This window comes from Plectropomus leopardus, chromosome 5 (genome assembly GCF_026936395.1).
Source record: "Plectropomus leopardus strain MGB_pleo_1.0 chromosome 5, ASM2693639v1, whole genome shotgun sequence".
Taxonomy (NCBI): domain Eukaryota; kingdom Metazoa; phylum Chordata; class Actinopteri; order Perciformes; family Serranidae; genus Plectropomus; species Plectropomus leopardus.
The window spans coordinates 7,393,248-7,409,109 of NC_142180.1; the positions used below are offsets into that span (position 1 = coordinate 7,393,248).

Here is a 15,862-nt window from a genome sequence, read left to right on the forward strand (position 1 = left end):
TGCAGACTGACACAGAAAACAGAAAACTGACAAGGACATGAGCTCCGTCAAAACAGGAAGTGTGCAGGAATGGCTGAGTGGGAGGCTGGCTGCTTTTGCTGTCGCAGGAACGAGACGACGGAAAGACATAAAAGACAGGACATACCCAGAATACATAAAGACATATTCTTTCCCCACAGGGGAAAAAAACTCATATTAACTGTCAAAAAGACACAAAGTCACACAAATTAGGAAGGTCATGATTAAGTCTATTTCCAGATTTTTAAAAAAGATTACAGTCATTACAGGAGTTATTACATCCCCACTTTAAAAAAAAACATTAGGAAAATAAAACAAAAAAATAATCATTGAGATTCACTTTGATTTTCGTAGCATACTTTCATAAAAAATTAAAGATTCAATTTGCAGCAGTTTAAACATATAAATGGATAAAAAGTCCCAGGTTTGCTTTAGCGCTCCATTTGTGCCTCATTTACAAAAAGCCTTCATGTGCAGCATTTAACTTCCTTCATTCATCCTAATTGCTGAAATTATGTCGGCTGGCTTCACAAAGACAAAAGATTTAACAACATAAAAAATAGAAAGCAAGGTCATTTTTTTTCTTTTATGACATTAATTCAGCTAACTAAAGAGCACAGATTGCCATAACTAGATTCTATGACTGAATATCAAAATAAATCACTTTCCTTCATTTGTTAGAGCAAGACCCAATGGCATGTTCACAGATATTATAAAAAAATGAACAATAGAATATTTCCATACCATGTAAAGCACTGTTCCTTCATCAGAAAATATTCTAAAAATCTACTTTAGTGGTTTTAAAGGATGCACAACGACTGGATCGGGCTGCTCAGACTGTGATTTTGCTAAAAGGAGATAAAACTAGGCATTTCAGAGAGTCTATGAAAACGCTCATTTCGTCTTATTGCTTTTACCCTCTGACTAAATACAAGCATCTGTTGTCAGGCTGATCCTGTGTTTGGTTTCTCTCCTGGTTCATCCAGGTGTGTAACAAATGTCTGTGCAGAGAGACAGACTTTCTTATCACCTGAATCCTGAAAACAACCTCAGTGTCGCTTAAAATAAATGTCAGATTCAGAAGACAGAGAAGACACAACACTTTTTTTTTAGTTTCATGAAAACACATTTTGAGCAGTGGAGTCCAACATGAACCCCAAATTTCTGCCAAAATGTGAAGAGTTTGGTTATTTCCAATAACAGATTTGTTTTTTTGTTTCCCAAAGTGGACAGGGCTCAGTTAAAAAAAAAGAAAGAAAAACGATGTTGCATTTTCACCCAAACCAATCAGAATTTAGCAACATTTGAAGTGAAATGTCATGGGGTTGAGTTTGATTTTTGCTTATTTTTATCGCAAATGTGATCAAACTACACTCACACTTTATATTTTATAAGATAACGTTTTAGATTGTTTGACTCTTAATAATTAACACTGTTTTTCTCCTCCAAACTTTAACTTTGCTGCACGATTAGTCAATAAGAAATACAAAAATAATTTGAAATAAGGTTTTCAGGGATTTAAAGGGGCCCTATGTGAAATTCAGAGTGTATAAGTTGTGGACGCAGTTCTCAGGGGACTCAGCTAGTAGCTAACAGTTCTAACTCCATAAAGAGTGCTAAACAAAAGCAGCACGTGCACGCGTGGCCGGACAGGCTCACCACAACAAAAAAACAAAGCAGCTCAGTTCTAAAGACAGATAGCATGACTTCATCCTCTGCATAGGAAGCTATTACTCCACCATATCTTTACATAGTTAGTAGTGGTTTGCTGCTATTTTATTGCCCTGAATGTTGCAAACAGAACCTTTAAGATATTCAAGTTCAGTTAGTAATGACACTAAAACACAACTGAAGCATCAAAAACTTGTCTGTCCTATTTTTTGTATGGCTGATTGATTAAGGGTGATGGGTGACTGACATTGGTCATTTCAGATCTCTGATCAATAATTCTGTCACAGTCTGCAACCATCTTTAATGTTTCGTGTTTATGGTATTGTTTAAATTGCTTTTCATTAGTTAGATTTTCTTGTTGTGCACTTTTACTTGTATTATTGTGTGATGTATTTTCCTCGACGTCATTGTAAATAAGAGCTTGCTCTCCATGATCCATCGAGACTAAATAAAGATTGAATGACGATCTGGTGATTAACTGATTTCAGATCATTTACATCAGGTGTCTACTTCTGGTTGCTTAAGCACACTTATTTTCATAATATTTTTCCACTCGTCTCGTGATTTTAAAGTATTAGATCAAGCAAAAATTTAAAACATATTCCCACTTATGCAAATTGCTTTGTTTTGGAGAGATACCCTCTGCTGAAACATCTGCCACTCCAATAAAGTGGAGATACATTTTTGTTTGTGCTTCTCAACCACTCAGACATGACATTTGAAAAACAGCAGCATGTGTTTCCACAAACAATGTCCCAGGTGCTCTGATTAATCCACAGATCTGACTGCAAACTGTTTTTTTAATTAAAAACTTTAAGTTTAAAATTAAATAAACACAAAGATCTGAGGATTTTTGGATGAAACAAATTGGGAGGTTATTTTCGATTTTTGTAATTTTGGCTTGTGGGAGATGCCAGCTGTTTTGTTACAGCTTTAAAAAAAATGGGGACACTTGTAGTGTGCAAGACAAAGTCAGAGAGACAGGAGACAGAATGGGAGACACAAAGCTTCCTTTCTCTAAAAGAGTCCAGCTCCAAATTCCTGTCATTCACGACCTGACCGCAGCTACAGCTGGCTCCGTGTCTGTCTCAGTGTCTTCTGGGAATTATTTTTCACTCTTGTTTTTGAAGTCAGGAAATGCCTTAAGGACACAGTGGACACTTAAAGGCCACTTCGGTATCCTCACAAAAAATGGTTATTTTTAGGATCAGGATTTAGGATGTATGTGCTTTTTTCCTGTGTATCTAAAGTGAATTTTAATCCAGTTTCACAGATGTAAGAACAGATGCTCAGATAATAGTGTTATAAAAACACAGATTTCCACTCTGATTGTGCTTAGACAACCACTGCAGCTCTGTCCTGCTCCTCCCGCAGCGACACGCGGGTAAGACTGAGCAAACTGACTGATGTGTGGTGAGTCAGAAAAGTCAGAAGATCTAAGCAGTCATGTGGGTTGTTATCCTAATTCTTTGACTTTGGTTTTTCATTAATAGATGAAGTGAAAATAAAGGAGAAAAAAAAGAATTATTGCTTCTGTTTTCACTCAGATAGTTCGCTGAAAACTATGTGACAAAAACAGCCTGTCTGACTGAGCCGCTAATTTCTGTCTTTGGTCCGTCACTTAATGATCTGCTTGAATAAAAAAACACACCTCTTTCATCTGTCTGTTGACAGCTCATTATCGTCCCTGTCGTTTGCTCAAATATAAGTTTTCAGCAGCCCACCCTTCACTTGCTGTCCGTCCACCATCCATCCTTTCCCTCCGTCTCTCTCAGGTTTTTTTTTCAGCGGGGGAATAAGAATCTACTTTCAGTTCAGCCAGCTCAGAAGAGATTTTTTTGGCAGGAAAGAGGAAGCCTGTGAGCTGTTTTCAACCGAGACCAAAGACACGCTCATGTAAATAACCTGAGTCTGGGTTCACAAATTGCTCAGTTTAGTTTCACTCACTACAGATGAACTTAAAAGAAGAAAATAAAAAATAAAATATATCACCTAAAACTACATTTTTTGTGTAGATTTATCCACATGAATTTTAATTGATTTTATGTCCTGGCACACTATTTCACTCTTTATAAACAGTAAAGATACTTCAGAATATACATCCAGTAAGAAGTGTACTGTATTATATCATACCTTTGCTGGAGTCCTAAAAAGAAAAAGTACAGAAAAAATAAAATAAAATAAAATAAAGTAAAATCTGCTTTACACTCTTTTTTTAAAATAATCAAAATAAATGAGCATGGAATCCCACATTTTTTTCTTTTTTCTTTAAAACCTAAAGTAAAAAGAAATGCTAGCTATTGATCAGAATGCTGATCAATATCCCTACTAGCTGAGAGCTTTAAAAAGGTCACTCTCAGTCTTTGCCAAAGGCCACTGTTGGAGTCAACAAGTTGCAAAACTCCTTCTGGACCTAAAAGGGGTCAGATATGATTTAATATGAATGAAGCTACGGGTCAAAAGCCTTCCAGTCATAAAAATCTTTTTGTACTGACTGAACTGAAAGTGAACTCCCCTCCAAACCTATCCACCTCAAACACGTCCACATTCGCTCTTCCTCTCCCTCTCAGTTCTGCCTTCAGTTTTTAAGAAAACTTCATCTTGAAAATACAGTTACACTGATGGAAATTCTCCAAAAACTAAATTTTTCTAATTGTACTGAGCGTAATTTACATAGCTATATAACTTTTCTTTTTGTAATTGGTTTAATCGTAGCAGCTTCTGTATAATATGGACTTACAGTTCGACCACCATGTAACAAATGTCCCTTTAAATGTTTTTAAAAATGTGAAAAAGGGTTCTTGAAATAAACTGCTCAATAACACAATGCCTTAATGCTGATAAGAACAACCCACACTTTTCTAAAAGATGTAATCAATTATGTTTCACTTTTTCAGGAACAAATTACATCAGCCAGTTAATCTTTAACAGGATTTTGACATTTTCAGCCCATTTAAAGGGACATTTGATTACATCAGTTACATTCATTATTATATTATGTGGTATTATTGCATCACTAAAGCAGACATGACATGTTAAAAGATATAAAGAAGAGCTGAAACATGATAAATACATCGTGATAAACTCATATTCTGTAATAGCAGTTTTATATTGAAATGTTAAAATTTGATTTCTCTCTGCACCGTAAGGAACCCTCACTTCTGACACAATTTCTGCCTTGCTTCTTATTCATCATCTGGTACTGGTCAGTATTAGGAAACGTGGGGTCTGTTTGCCATGTTAGAGGGCCAGATTGTATCATCATGACCTTTAAACTCATCCATACTAAAACAAAGACAGTAAAAAGTTAAAAAAATATCAGATCCGGCCCTGACCCTGATTCCTGGAAGCCCTTGTTCCCTTTTCCTAAAGCAAACCCCGGAGCAGGGAGAGTTATAGATTTCAAAGCGGCAGTGAATATGTAATCCGCAGTATTTATCATTCGTCTTTTTGAATTACCTCTTGACTTGAAATTAACAGCAAAGGTTCCAAACTTTTGAAGACAGACTGAGCTGGTATCTGACTCCGGCTCTGATCGTTACTCAAACGACAGCAGGTCTGGGTGTGGCTCTGAGTCTTCAGCGCTCACTCCGGTGCCTTTACTGCAGGGGGCGCCGTTCCCCAGCAGAGCCTCCTCGCCCAGGCTTATGCGGCAGGAAGTTTTCCCTGAGCACGGGGTGGAGGCCAGCCGGGAGTCTGGCCCTGACGCCTTCTGCCAGACGTCACAGGACTTACCTCTGGGCTCCAGCAGCGGGGGATCCTTGTTGATGAGGTCTGGCACAGAGAGCTGCAGCTGTTGGTGACGCTCCTCCTCGTCTCCTTCAGTGCTCCCATTTTCCACATCATCATCTTCTCCACCTGTGACTCCATCCACTTTGCCGTTGCTTCCCGTCGTCTCCCAATCAGAAACAACTTTCTTCTCAGCTGGGCTCGGCGGCGGCAATGTGATCTCCTCTGACCCCTCTTCCTCCATACCCTGCTGCTGCTCCTCGCTGTTCTGAAGCTCCTCCTTGGCGATGAGGGGCGTCTTGTCAGGAGAAGAGAGGAAGGAGGAAGAGTCAGTGGGGTCCGGAGAGGAGACAACGGGGTCAGAGGAGATCATCATGTCCTGGGTGGTCTTCAGGGCTCGAGGGAGGCGCTTCTTCCCCGATGGAGGTGGTGGGTCAAGCCGAGGGAAGGAGTCGAAAGAGGAGATGTGACTGGAGAAGAGAAGGAAAGTGGAGGAAAAGATTGATACAGAGATAGCAGCAAATAAGCAGATAGACTTAGGCAGTGTCTATTTTTTCATACCTTTCTGAAATTTCACCAGTGTGAAATGGTACTTGACCATATTTGTGTGCATACAACCTAACATGCCCACACCCACCAAGTTTACTACATTCTACAAACTCTTAGCTTTTTCAGTCTGGTAAATAAACAATAAACTAACAAAATGTCAATACAATAAAAAAAAATATTATTTCAGCTGTTTTCCTTATTACACAGAGAAATACAACCATAAACCTTTGGAATTTAAGTCTCTCACTTTCATTGAACTAAGACAAACATTAGCTTAATGGGCTTGATAATAACCATAAAAAACACAACATTCAGCCTTAATAGAACTAAAATTAAACTCACCAGAACTGTTTTAGTTAGTCTTGTTAGTCATAGTTAGGTGGTCCACTCTGCTTTGGTTGAAACTGCTGTGAAAATATGATGTGTTTTTTCCCGCAGTCTTGCTCTGCTGTTACAAGCCGGATGTTTACATGACAGTCCTGTAATGTAATCCCCATGACTCACAGTTGCCATGTTGGCCATGGCTCAATGCCTGTTCCACAGGTAGAGACTGACCTCTGGTGGCGAATGATGTGCATTACATGCATCCTCAATACAGCCTATCTGTATGAGTTTAATAAAAAGAGAAATATTTTTTCTTTTTTTAAGATTATTTTTTGGATTTTGCCTTTATTTCAACAGCTGTTAGATTTCAAAGGGGAGAGAGAGAGGATGACATGCAGCAAAGAGCTGCAGGTTAGAATCAAACTACCAGGTGAGCCTTTTGGCGCCCCAAGCATACTGTAAAATCTGACAACTGATTTTACTTAAAACAGTTTAAAGTAAATACAGCTATTATTCTTGATTTGTGTTTACAGTGTATCTAATTGTTAAGTACTGAGCTATGCATCTGTAATCTGCTGATCGCAAACTAGTAAATCATATTTGTGTATTCCTAAACATGTTAAGAAAACAGGACTCACAGATCTTTTCATCATTGGCAAAATCCTCTTTGTGATGATCAAGCTAAATCAGGCTAACTTGGTTTACTGAACACTTAGAAAGAACAAGTAATTTCACTTGTTTTTAAGTGGCAACAACTTAACAGAATTCAGTAAATACAGCTAAATTTCAAGTAAACATACATTAAGATTAATAGTTATATTTACTTTTCTGTTTCAAGGTAATCAGTTTCCAAGATTATTTTAGAATCAATTTGTCAGATTTTGCAGTGTGTCTTAAAGCTACTTAAAATCATATCATTGGTATTTCTAAATACAGTATATTGTAATATGTGATACCGCCCAAATCTGCAAACAGAGAAAGCCATTTGTGGCGGTCATGAGCACAGATGACAGACAGACAGATGATCTCTCAGGAACTGTGGACAGATTCTACTAGTTCAGGATCCTCAAAGGGCCCTGACTTCTTATTATGTCTGAATTTTACTACTAATCTAATCCCCGAACAGTTGTTTCCTCTGAATCTCACGGCAGATTGGCCAGTCCCTGCAAATTTAAGCTATTTCGACTTTTGTTAAAACTAAACATGGACAATAAAAAAAATCCTATACAGTCCTAAAATATTTGATTTTGCTCATTTTATAAACTAGAGAAACATGCTCAATCATGTTCTCAAAAAAAGTTAAGAAACTTTATGTTGACACCAAATGGCTGAAACACAAAAATAATGTGGCAAATTATCATCATTAAATAAAAACAAAATATACAGAAGGAGTTTCAGGTCTTTCAAACAGTGTTGTTAGGTGATGTTTCCTTGTTCTGTCCTCAGAAATGAATAACTTTGTTTTCTACACTTCAGTGTCCTACTCAAAACAAGAAAAGGGTTGATAATAGCAGTAATTAAGAATAGCAATCCCTAAAAAATAGCAGAGAAACTAACTTAGAGCTTTCAGAAAATATAAACTCATAAAGTCATTAACGCTTTTTAACCTAATCGAATTTTCTGGATTTAAAAAAAAAGAAAAACAAAACATGGAAAGGAGACAATGAGCAACCTAAGAGGAAAATACTTAAAGTTTGAAAAATAAATAAATAAATAAATAAAAGAAAGGTAAAAAAAACCCAAAACAAAACAACAAAACAAATAAAAAAAGAAAGTTCTTAAAAATTATGACAATTTTGTAACAAAATTTTAAATATTTAGTTTTAATAACTCTAGCTATAGTTTTCTGGATGTTTTTCCCTGTTTTTTTCAAAAATAATTTTCTAAATAAATAATATCCTGAACATTCCTGCAAGGCCATGTTGCTCAGTGTCTTTTTCCCCCATTTAAAAAAAAAAAAAAAAAAAAAATAAAAACAAATCTCTCAGGGTCCAAAGGCTTTAATTTTTGTGAAAGGTGTCTGAACCCAGCCCAAGAAAACTGATGTTGATCCAGGTTTCAAAGGGTTAATGCAACAGCACCAGGTTGTTCAATTAGACTGCTCAGGCACCAACGGTACCAGTAAATCAATAGCCTACTGAATTGTGCGAATGTCACAGCTTTGGTAGAGAAACGTACACCATGTATTGACTTTTATTTCATTAAAGGAACTGAAGCACCTCAAATGGATTGTTGTGAGTTTGCTGGCTGTGTGGGAGAGAGTGTTAAACCTGACTTATTTATTATTTTCCTCTTGCTTTGTTTGTATGACAGTGAAAACATGTCAGAAACAGTTCAATGAACATTCTGGCACTTTTTTCTCTCTTGCAGAGAGTTAGATGAGCAGATTGATACCACACTCACATCTGTCAGTTGCACATGAGGCTGAGGCCTGAGGATAGTTAACCTAGCATAAAGACTGCAAACAGGGGAATCAGCTAGCCTGGCCCTTCAGACATGAGAGTAGTATTGATCTTGTCATCCAACCGTTGGAGAGAATATTGTATTGCAACTGCAGTGAACTCGATGGCTGATTCTGAATCACTGAGTCCTTCATGTTTTGTGAAGCTAGAATAATGCTCCTCCAAAGATGCACCTGAAGATCAAATGACACTGAAAGCTTCAAAGGATTTTCAACAGAAAATTAAGAGTGTGTCGTGCATTGACGAACTGTGTCTAACTTTGATTGAATTAAACTGAGTTGTGGTTGAAAACAATGTCTAAGACTTCATCCTAACACCTGTCTACCAATTAGTGTGTGTTCCTGTAAGTGATGAAGCGTGTGTGTGTGTGTGTGTGTGTGTGTGTGTGTGTGTGTGTGTGCGCAGGAGGGTGGCGAGTTGCAGCAAAAACTTAAAATCTCCCTTCACTGCCAGTGATCTCTTTAATTGTTCCTCATTATGCAATAAAAGTGTCTACAAAGGCATACTCATTTCTCGAGACAATGACAGAAAATTACCATGGTAGCCACATCCAAACGTGATGAGAACTTATCACTGCTGCACGATCATTCGCTGTAGCTGATGAGGATGCATGTATGAGAATGTGACACCTTTCACCTCACCTCAAATATGAACACATGGTGTCAGTGACACTGCCAGCTGGCAGTAGCATTAGCTACTAATGCTAGTTTGTCTTGTGTTGACAGTACGTAACGTAAATTTACTGTTGCACACACTGAATAAGTAATAATGATGCATATTTTACAGGTTTCAAAAGATCTTGCTGATGGACTACAGTTGAAAATGAGCCTGATGGCTAACACTGGCATATTTACAGAATTGTTGATTAATTTCATTTTCATTTATTTTATTTATAAGGACAACTCCTTATATATAAAATAAATGAAAAAGAAATTTTGAAGGCTGTTAATGTAGGGCTGTATTATATTTGCTGGTCCTTCATTCCTTTGTGTGTGGGAATGTTGGTTGGCTTCAGGCAGGTGCATTACTGCATAAGAAGGAGGGAGAGGAATGTGTTGCACAAACTGCCACACACACACGCACGCACGCACGCACGCACGCACGCACCCACAAAGACATTACAGGTACAAGAGCTTGAGCTCTGAGAGGCAGAGTTACTGACTTTTTAGAAATATATAAAAAAATTGGGTTGGATTTGTGATTTCGATGTAGCTGGATCTCAGACTTTAAATTTCGGGTTATCTTTACACCCCTAGGAACTTTTTCTTATTGTGTCTGCACTGCAAGAGCAAGGAATGATGAATGTCGCTTTGAGTGATGTTTTTGGCTCCTACTTCAGAGTAGCTACTCTGCAAGCACAAGAAGAACCTTGAATGACACAAGATAATGATTGGCTAAAAACATTAGCTACTGCTGTACTGGCAATCGTAACTTAAAAAACCTGTTAGCCATTGTAAACAACACAAAACACAAACACTTTGAAACAACAAAAATACACAAAAAAGAAGAAAAATAAAAACAGACAAACAGGTAGGCTTGAGGGATAAGTCTATTCGTAGGTAAATAAAAAAAAAACCTCTCAAACCCACCCGTTTGGACCAGCTGGTGGTCAGGCAAAAATCTTTACAGATCATCACTGGCAAATTACTCTTAATCTCTTCACAGTCCAGTACGTGGAGACAAATGGGAGCAGAGCTGCTGAAAAAAATACTTCTGCTTGACTGATTCTCACTCGGAGAGACAACAGATCAATGCTCCTGGAACAAATCCCCAAATACAGACACAGAAACAACCTTGAATATATATGAGTGTGTGTGTATGTAAGTGGGAATTAAATACACAATTAAAAGGCATTTCCATTTTGACTGTATGAGAAGCTGAAAAGTTCAGACCTATTTAAACTTTCAGACCTCTCACAGGTGCTTTTGGTGTGTCATTATTAATTTAAGAGGACATTTCACAATAAAAAAACCTTAAATCATTCATGCCTAATTTACTGTGATAGACACTTCCCTCAGCACAGGTAATTCAATATTTTTGGTTACAATAAGATAATGTATTCCAGTGGATTTATCATTAAATTGAACATGTGGCCTTGGAAAGTTCTGTGATTTTCTTTACCTTTCATCCTTAAAATGAATACATATAGTATAAAAGCACTAAAAATGATCCATTTAATCAGAAAGCACAAAGGAAAGCTAATTTGCCTTTGTCTATGTGTAGAATCAAACCAACAACCTTTCAGAAAAAAGTCTGTGCATTAATTTGTGAATATAAAAGTTTCACGTATGAGGGGTGAAATTAGGATTGTTATTAAATGTGATGTACTTTACTCTTAAAACAAATCCAGAGGAAATACGTGTACGTGTGTGTGTGTGTGTGTGTGTGTGTGTGTGTGTGTGTGTGTGTGTGTGTGTGTGTGTGTGTACCTGTTTGCAGTGCTCTGGTTGAGTTGCTCCATACAGCTCCAAACCGCATCAACGTTCTTGTTGACCTCGGTGACCCCAATGTCCCCGAGGTGGCTGGGCTCCTTTCTTCTTAACAAGTCATTGACCTGTAAGAAAGAAAGACAGAAAGAAAGACACAAACAATGAAACATAACAATGAAATTCACTTTGTAACACAAACATCTAGAGTTTAAGGAATATATGACGTGTACAGAGCTTAGTGTTTGTGATTACCTTTGCGCCGACAGCTTTGCCCAGATTAATGGCATTTTTAAGCCTCTGTTGGCCTCCGGAGGATGGAGAGTCGATGGAGCTGGACCCCAGGTTATGATTAGGTGATGCTGGGGAGCGTCGGGTAGAGAGCTGGCCCAGCCTGGAGGTCTGAGGGCTCTGCTGCTGGGCAACCGAGTTCTCAAACATACTTTGATCAACTGGGAAGAAAAGGAAGAGAAGACAGGAGAAAGAAAGATAAGTGAAAAGACCACAGGAAACAGCACACGTTGCAAAGCTGCAGACCCTTCAAGCATTAGACGATACAAATGGGATGTCTGATTTGAGAAGGAGATGTTCTTGAAGGAAAGTGAAAGGAATACTCCACTGAAAATGTAGGAATTCTGTTGATTTGTTGCATTAAGTTTCACCAAATCATTTTTGATTTCGGTACTTCTGTCCCGTCAGTTGGGTCTCAATTGGAATCCATTGTGACTGCTGTAAATCCAAGCTGACTACAGCTGCTGTACTCCACAAAAAAGAGTTTTGAAAACTTGCAACAGCCACCTCTCGAGCCGAAAGGGGAGCGAGAATTTGATGCTCACAAGGTAAAACTTTGATGAAGTATTCCTTTATGTGATCATGTCATGTTTCTCTGGTGTCACACTGCAGCTTTGCACCAAACAAACTGATGTTGCATCATCACAGTTTCAACACGAGGGCCAGATGGTAGTGCAGCAATACTGTACGTAAAGATCACAAAAAAAAAACAACCTTAAAGCAACTGCAATGACACATGCACATAGACAGCAACAACATGAATGAAAATGAAGCAGAAATAGACCAAAATGCAGAATCAGGAACATAAAAAGGGAGCTCAGGTGGTTGTAAGTCCACTTAAGACAGAAGATCTTACCTCTTGGGGAGAAATGTTTCTCGGTAGGCATTTAATGAGACATAGAAGCATCAGATTTTAGATCATTTTCCCCATTAAGAAACACAGTACTGAGCTTAAAATACAGCTGATTCATGTCCTCTCTCTGACTTTAGAAGACAAGTCAGCGGGGAGGTAATGGGTAAGTGTAGCCTTGACCTGCATACACACATCTAAGAGGTAAGTTGCATCGGGCCAGATAAATGGAGAGAAAATATCGCCATTTGGAATCAAACGGAGCATCAAACTTGGGTGGAACAGCTAACCTTGACTTCACTTTGCACACACAAGCATTTCACTGACTGTACCAATCAAGAGATCTACAAAAGCACATTAGTCAGAGGCCAGAGGAAATGTGATCCAATATTATAAATCAACTTGATATAGAGGGCATTCAGAGTAACTTCAAAGAGGAAAAACACAGAGAAAGATACACATTCACTACACAGCATGCAGGCACTTATTTATAGAAGTCATAAAACTGCAAATCAATTACTAAAGCAGGGAGGCGCAAATTGAAAACACAGTAGATCCTGCAATTAATGTAATTATACAGTGGCTTGTTTTCCTATGAACTGTTCTGATCTGTTTTAATGCCTTTAAAATTGTGTTTTACAATGCCCATAATTTCATGTTGGCAGCCACACTGTGTAAATGCAGCTGCGTCTTTTCACGCTGTGCTTATGTATAAGCATTAGCTTTGTGCTATTAGGCTAGTGGAAAATAGCACAGCATTTAAAAATGCTGCATTGTGCTGGAGATAAGATGAAAAACGATCCAGTTAGTCGAGATCATAGACAGTACTATATGTATATATATATATATATATATATATATATATATATATATATATATATATATATATATATATATATATATATATATATATATATATATATACATATATATATATATATATATATATATATATATATATATATATATATATATATATATATATATATATATATATATATATATATATATATATATATACATATACATATATATATATATATATATATATATGTATATCCATTAATAAAGATGGAAAACATGAGAGCTACCCAAAAAAATTGGCCTACAGAAAAACATCATCCCTGGGGCACTCTGTTTGGTATGCAGCAGAAAAGAAATTAGCAACTGTATCTTTTTTATGTGGCTCTAAATTGTTAGCCAGCAGTTTCTGTAGATTAAAAGCTGGCATCTTGCAGTTCATGCGTCACTGTAATGTGCGTTGGTTTGACTCTTCTTTTTTGTTAAAAAAAATTGTTTTCATTGGAGTTTTACAGTGATAAAACTTATTAAAATATTAAATAGCTATGCCCTGTTGTCCATAAAAAATTGACACTGCTAGCTAATGGTTTAGCCAAGACAACTCACTGAGAGGACAGTATATGTAAATACCTTATTGCCTGTTCGTTAATGTGATACAAAAGGCAATTAATTTACATGCTTTAAGTCTTTGTTCAATGTTCTGCCTGTCAGCCAAGGTCATTCAGTGTGTACTGACAGTACATCAAGGTCATCAAGTGATCTCGGGATCAATAGTTTCACATTGCACAGGCCATAAAACATCCTTATTGATCCCACCAGACAACGAGGCCACATATTCCTCCCACTTTAACTCCTAATGGAAAGGTAATGGATGGACTTTGTAATGTGGTATGCCCCTTAGAGGGCTTTAACAAGGACACTAGAAGGGGAAGATGTTTGTATAACATGCCTAACAATGTGCTCCAGGAAATGTATGTATAATCCAAAAAATTACTGTTTTGCTGCTTTTCCCTTAACAAGTCTTGTAGCAAGCCCACGCTGCTGGAAAGGTGAAATCTGCTGTTTGGAAATGAGCCCAGGTGTCTCAGTCTGGCTCATTTACACACAGATGAGATTTATCATCACTATTTATGACCATTTCTCTGCCGGACTGTCCCTGAGCCAGCTCTCAAACACTTTGCTCAGGCTCCTGTATACTCTAAGCGAATGCAGATTTTGTGTTTTTTTCTCAGTCTGTTGAGTAAAGTGCTGTGTGCAAAGGCCAGTATATCCACAGTAAGTAGAGGTCAGCTTGTCTTCACCAAAGTGATATGCAGTAAAGGAGTAGATGTCAAAAATGTACTGTACCTCTAAAATCCAATACAAAAGACAACATGAGTGAAACTGAAGTTACAGCTATTTTTTTTCAAGACATGCTACAAAAAAAAAACATGTGCCATAACACCTCATACATGTTTGTGTCAAATTTAAGAAAACTCTCTCAAGGCCTTTTTTAGTCATTGCATTAACAAGAATAAAATAAATGAAAGGTCACAGTGACCTTGATCTTTGACCAACAAATTCTAATCTATTCATTCTTGGCTCAAAATGAACGTTTTATACAAAATTTGAAGAAATTTCCTCAAAATGTTCTTGTTATATTGTGTTCACAAAAATGAGACCGACGAGGACACAGTGACCTTAACCTTTGACCAATGACTACCAAAATGTAATTAATATATTGTTTAGTCCAAGTGGTTGTTGTGCCAAATATGAGGAAATTCCCTCAAAGTGTTATGAGATATCATGTTCACGAGAATGGGATGAACCGACAATCCGAAAACATAATGCCTCAGGCCATTACTATTGAAAGTGTGGAGGCATAAAAACAAAAAACAGAAAAATGGATAGGCCCTCAAATCAAACACGAATGTATAAAGATCTTGGATAATCTCTCTGAACAAGTCGCGATTTCTATGTTGTAAGTGTTAGTGTAGCAGGAAGGTAGGCCTACATCCGCAATTCCTGGTAAAACGTTGAAATTTGAAAAAAACAAAACAACACGGCTATTACAACCCTTTTTATAATTATGTGATCTAGGTAAATGCTAAAGACACAAGCTCTTATCCTCTTCCAATCTCACAATAAAGCCAAGTTGCTTCGAGGAGGCACAAAATTTAAATTTTATTCATATCGTCAGCTTTACTCTTTGACTTGTGTTCTTGTTAAATTAACTTCCTCCACCTCCACATCTGTTTAACTTGTAACACACAAATTCCAACTGAGGCTCCTTAGTCTATAACAGCGCCTGGTGAACCCAGTTCTCTCTCTCTCTCTCAGTGGGTTGATTCATAAATAAAGGCACTATCACTCCTCTCCAGAGATAATGTTATTTCAATACCCACAAATTGAAAGATCTACTGCTAGTGAGTCGTGTTTCCTCCTGACAGGATGCTCACTTGCTGCCGTTTAACAGACGCTCTGTTTGATTTGTCACTTCCTGTGCTGAGTTTTCCCAGCAGTGTCTGCACCTCAGGAATGAGAATTTCATTTGGGCAACTAGTTAATCTACGTCCCTTCAATTTGTGGAGATGGGACAGCCCTCTGTGCTGCAGCCCAAAAGTGAATTAGGCTGATGAAACAGGTGGATATTCTTACCTACTGAAGCATTAAAATTAGAGAAATGACCCCACACTGCAGCTTCAGCAAAGGTAATATTTCACTGAAGACTGTTCTAAATCAAACCTAATTCAGCTGGAATG

The 15,862-nt window shown here is 37.5% G+C and overlaps 1 protein-coding gene across 3 annotated transcripts in view; it reads right to left on the bottom strand.

Moving 5' to 3' along the window:
• Positions 1-227: 227 nt before the first annotated feature.
• The window catches only part of nos1apa (nitric oxide synthase 1 (neuronal) adaptor protein a), a 259,106-nt gene continuing 243,471 nt past the window's right edge, over positions 228-15,862 (bottom strand). For 2 of the 3 annotated variants that reach the window (XM_042513910.2, XM_042513916.2), the window contains exons 11-13: positions 11,435-11,631; positions 11,183-11,307; positions 228-5,888 (exon numbers count right to left, since the gene is read on the bottom strand). In XM_042513910.2, the coding sequence (XP_042369844.2) occupies positions 5,228-5,888; positions 11,183-11,307; positions 11,435-11,631 (983 nt within the window). In that variant the 3' untranslated portion in view covers positions 228-5,227. Of the gene's footprint in view, positions 5,889-9,137; positions 10,449-11,182; positions 11,308-11,434; positions 11,632-15,862 lie in introns of those variants that run through there. The other variant, XM_088077451.1, reaches the window with a different exon arrangement.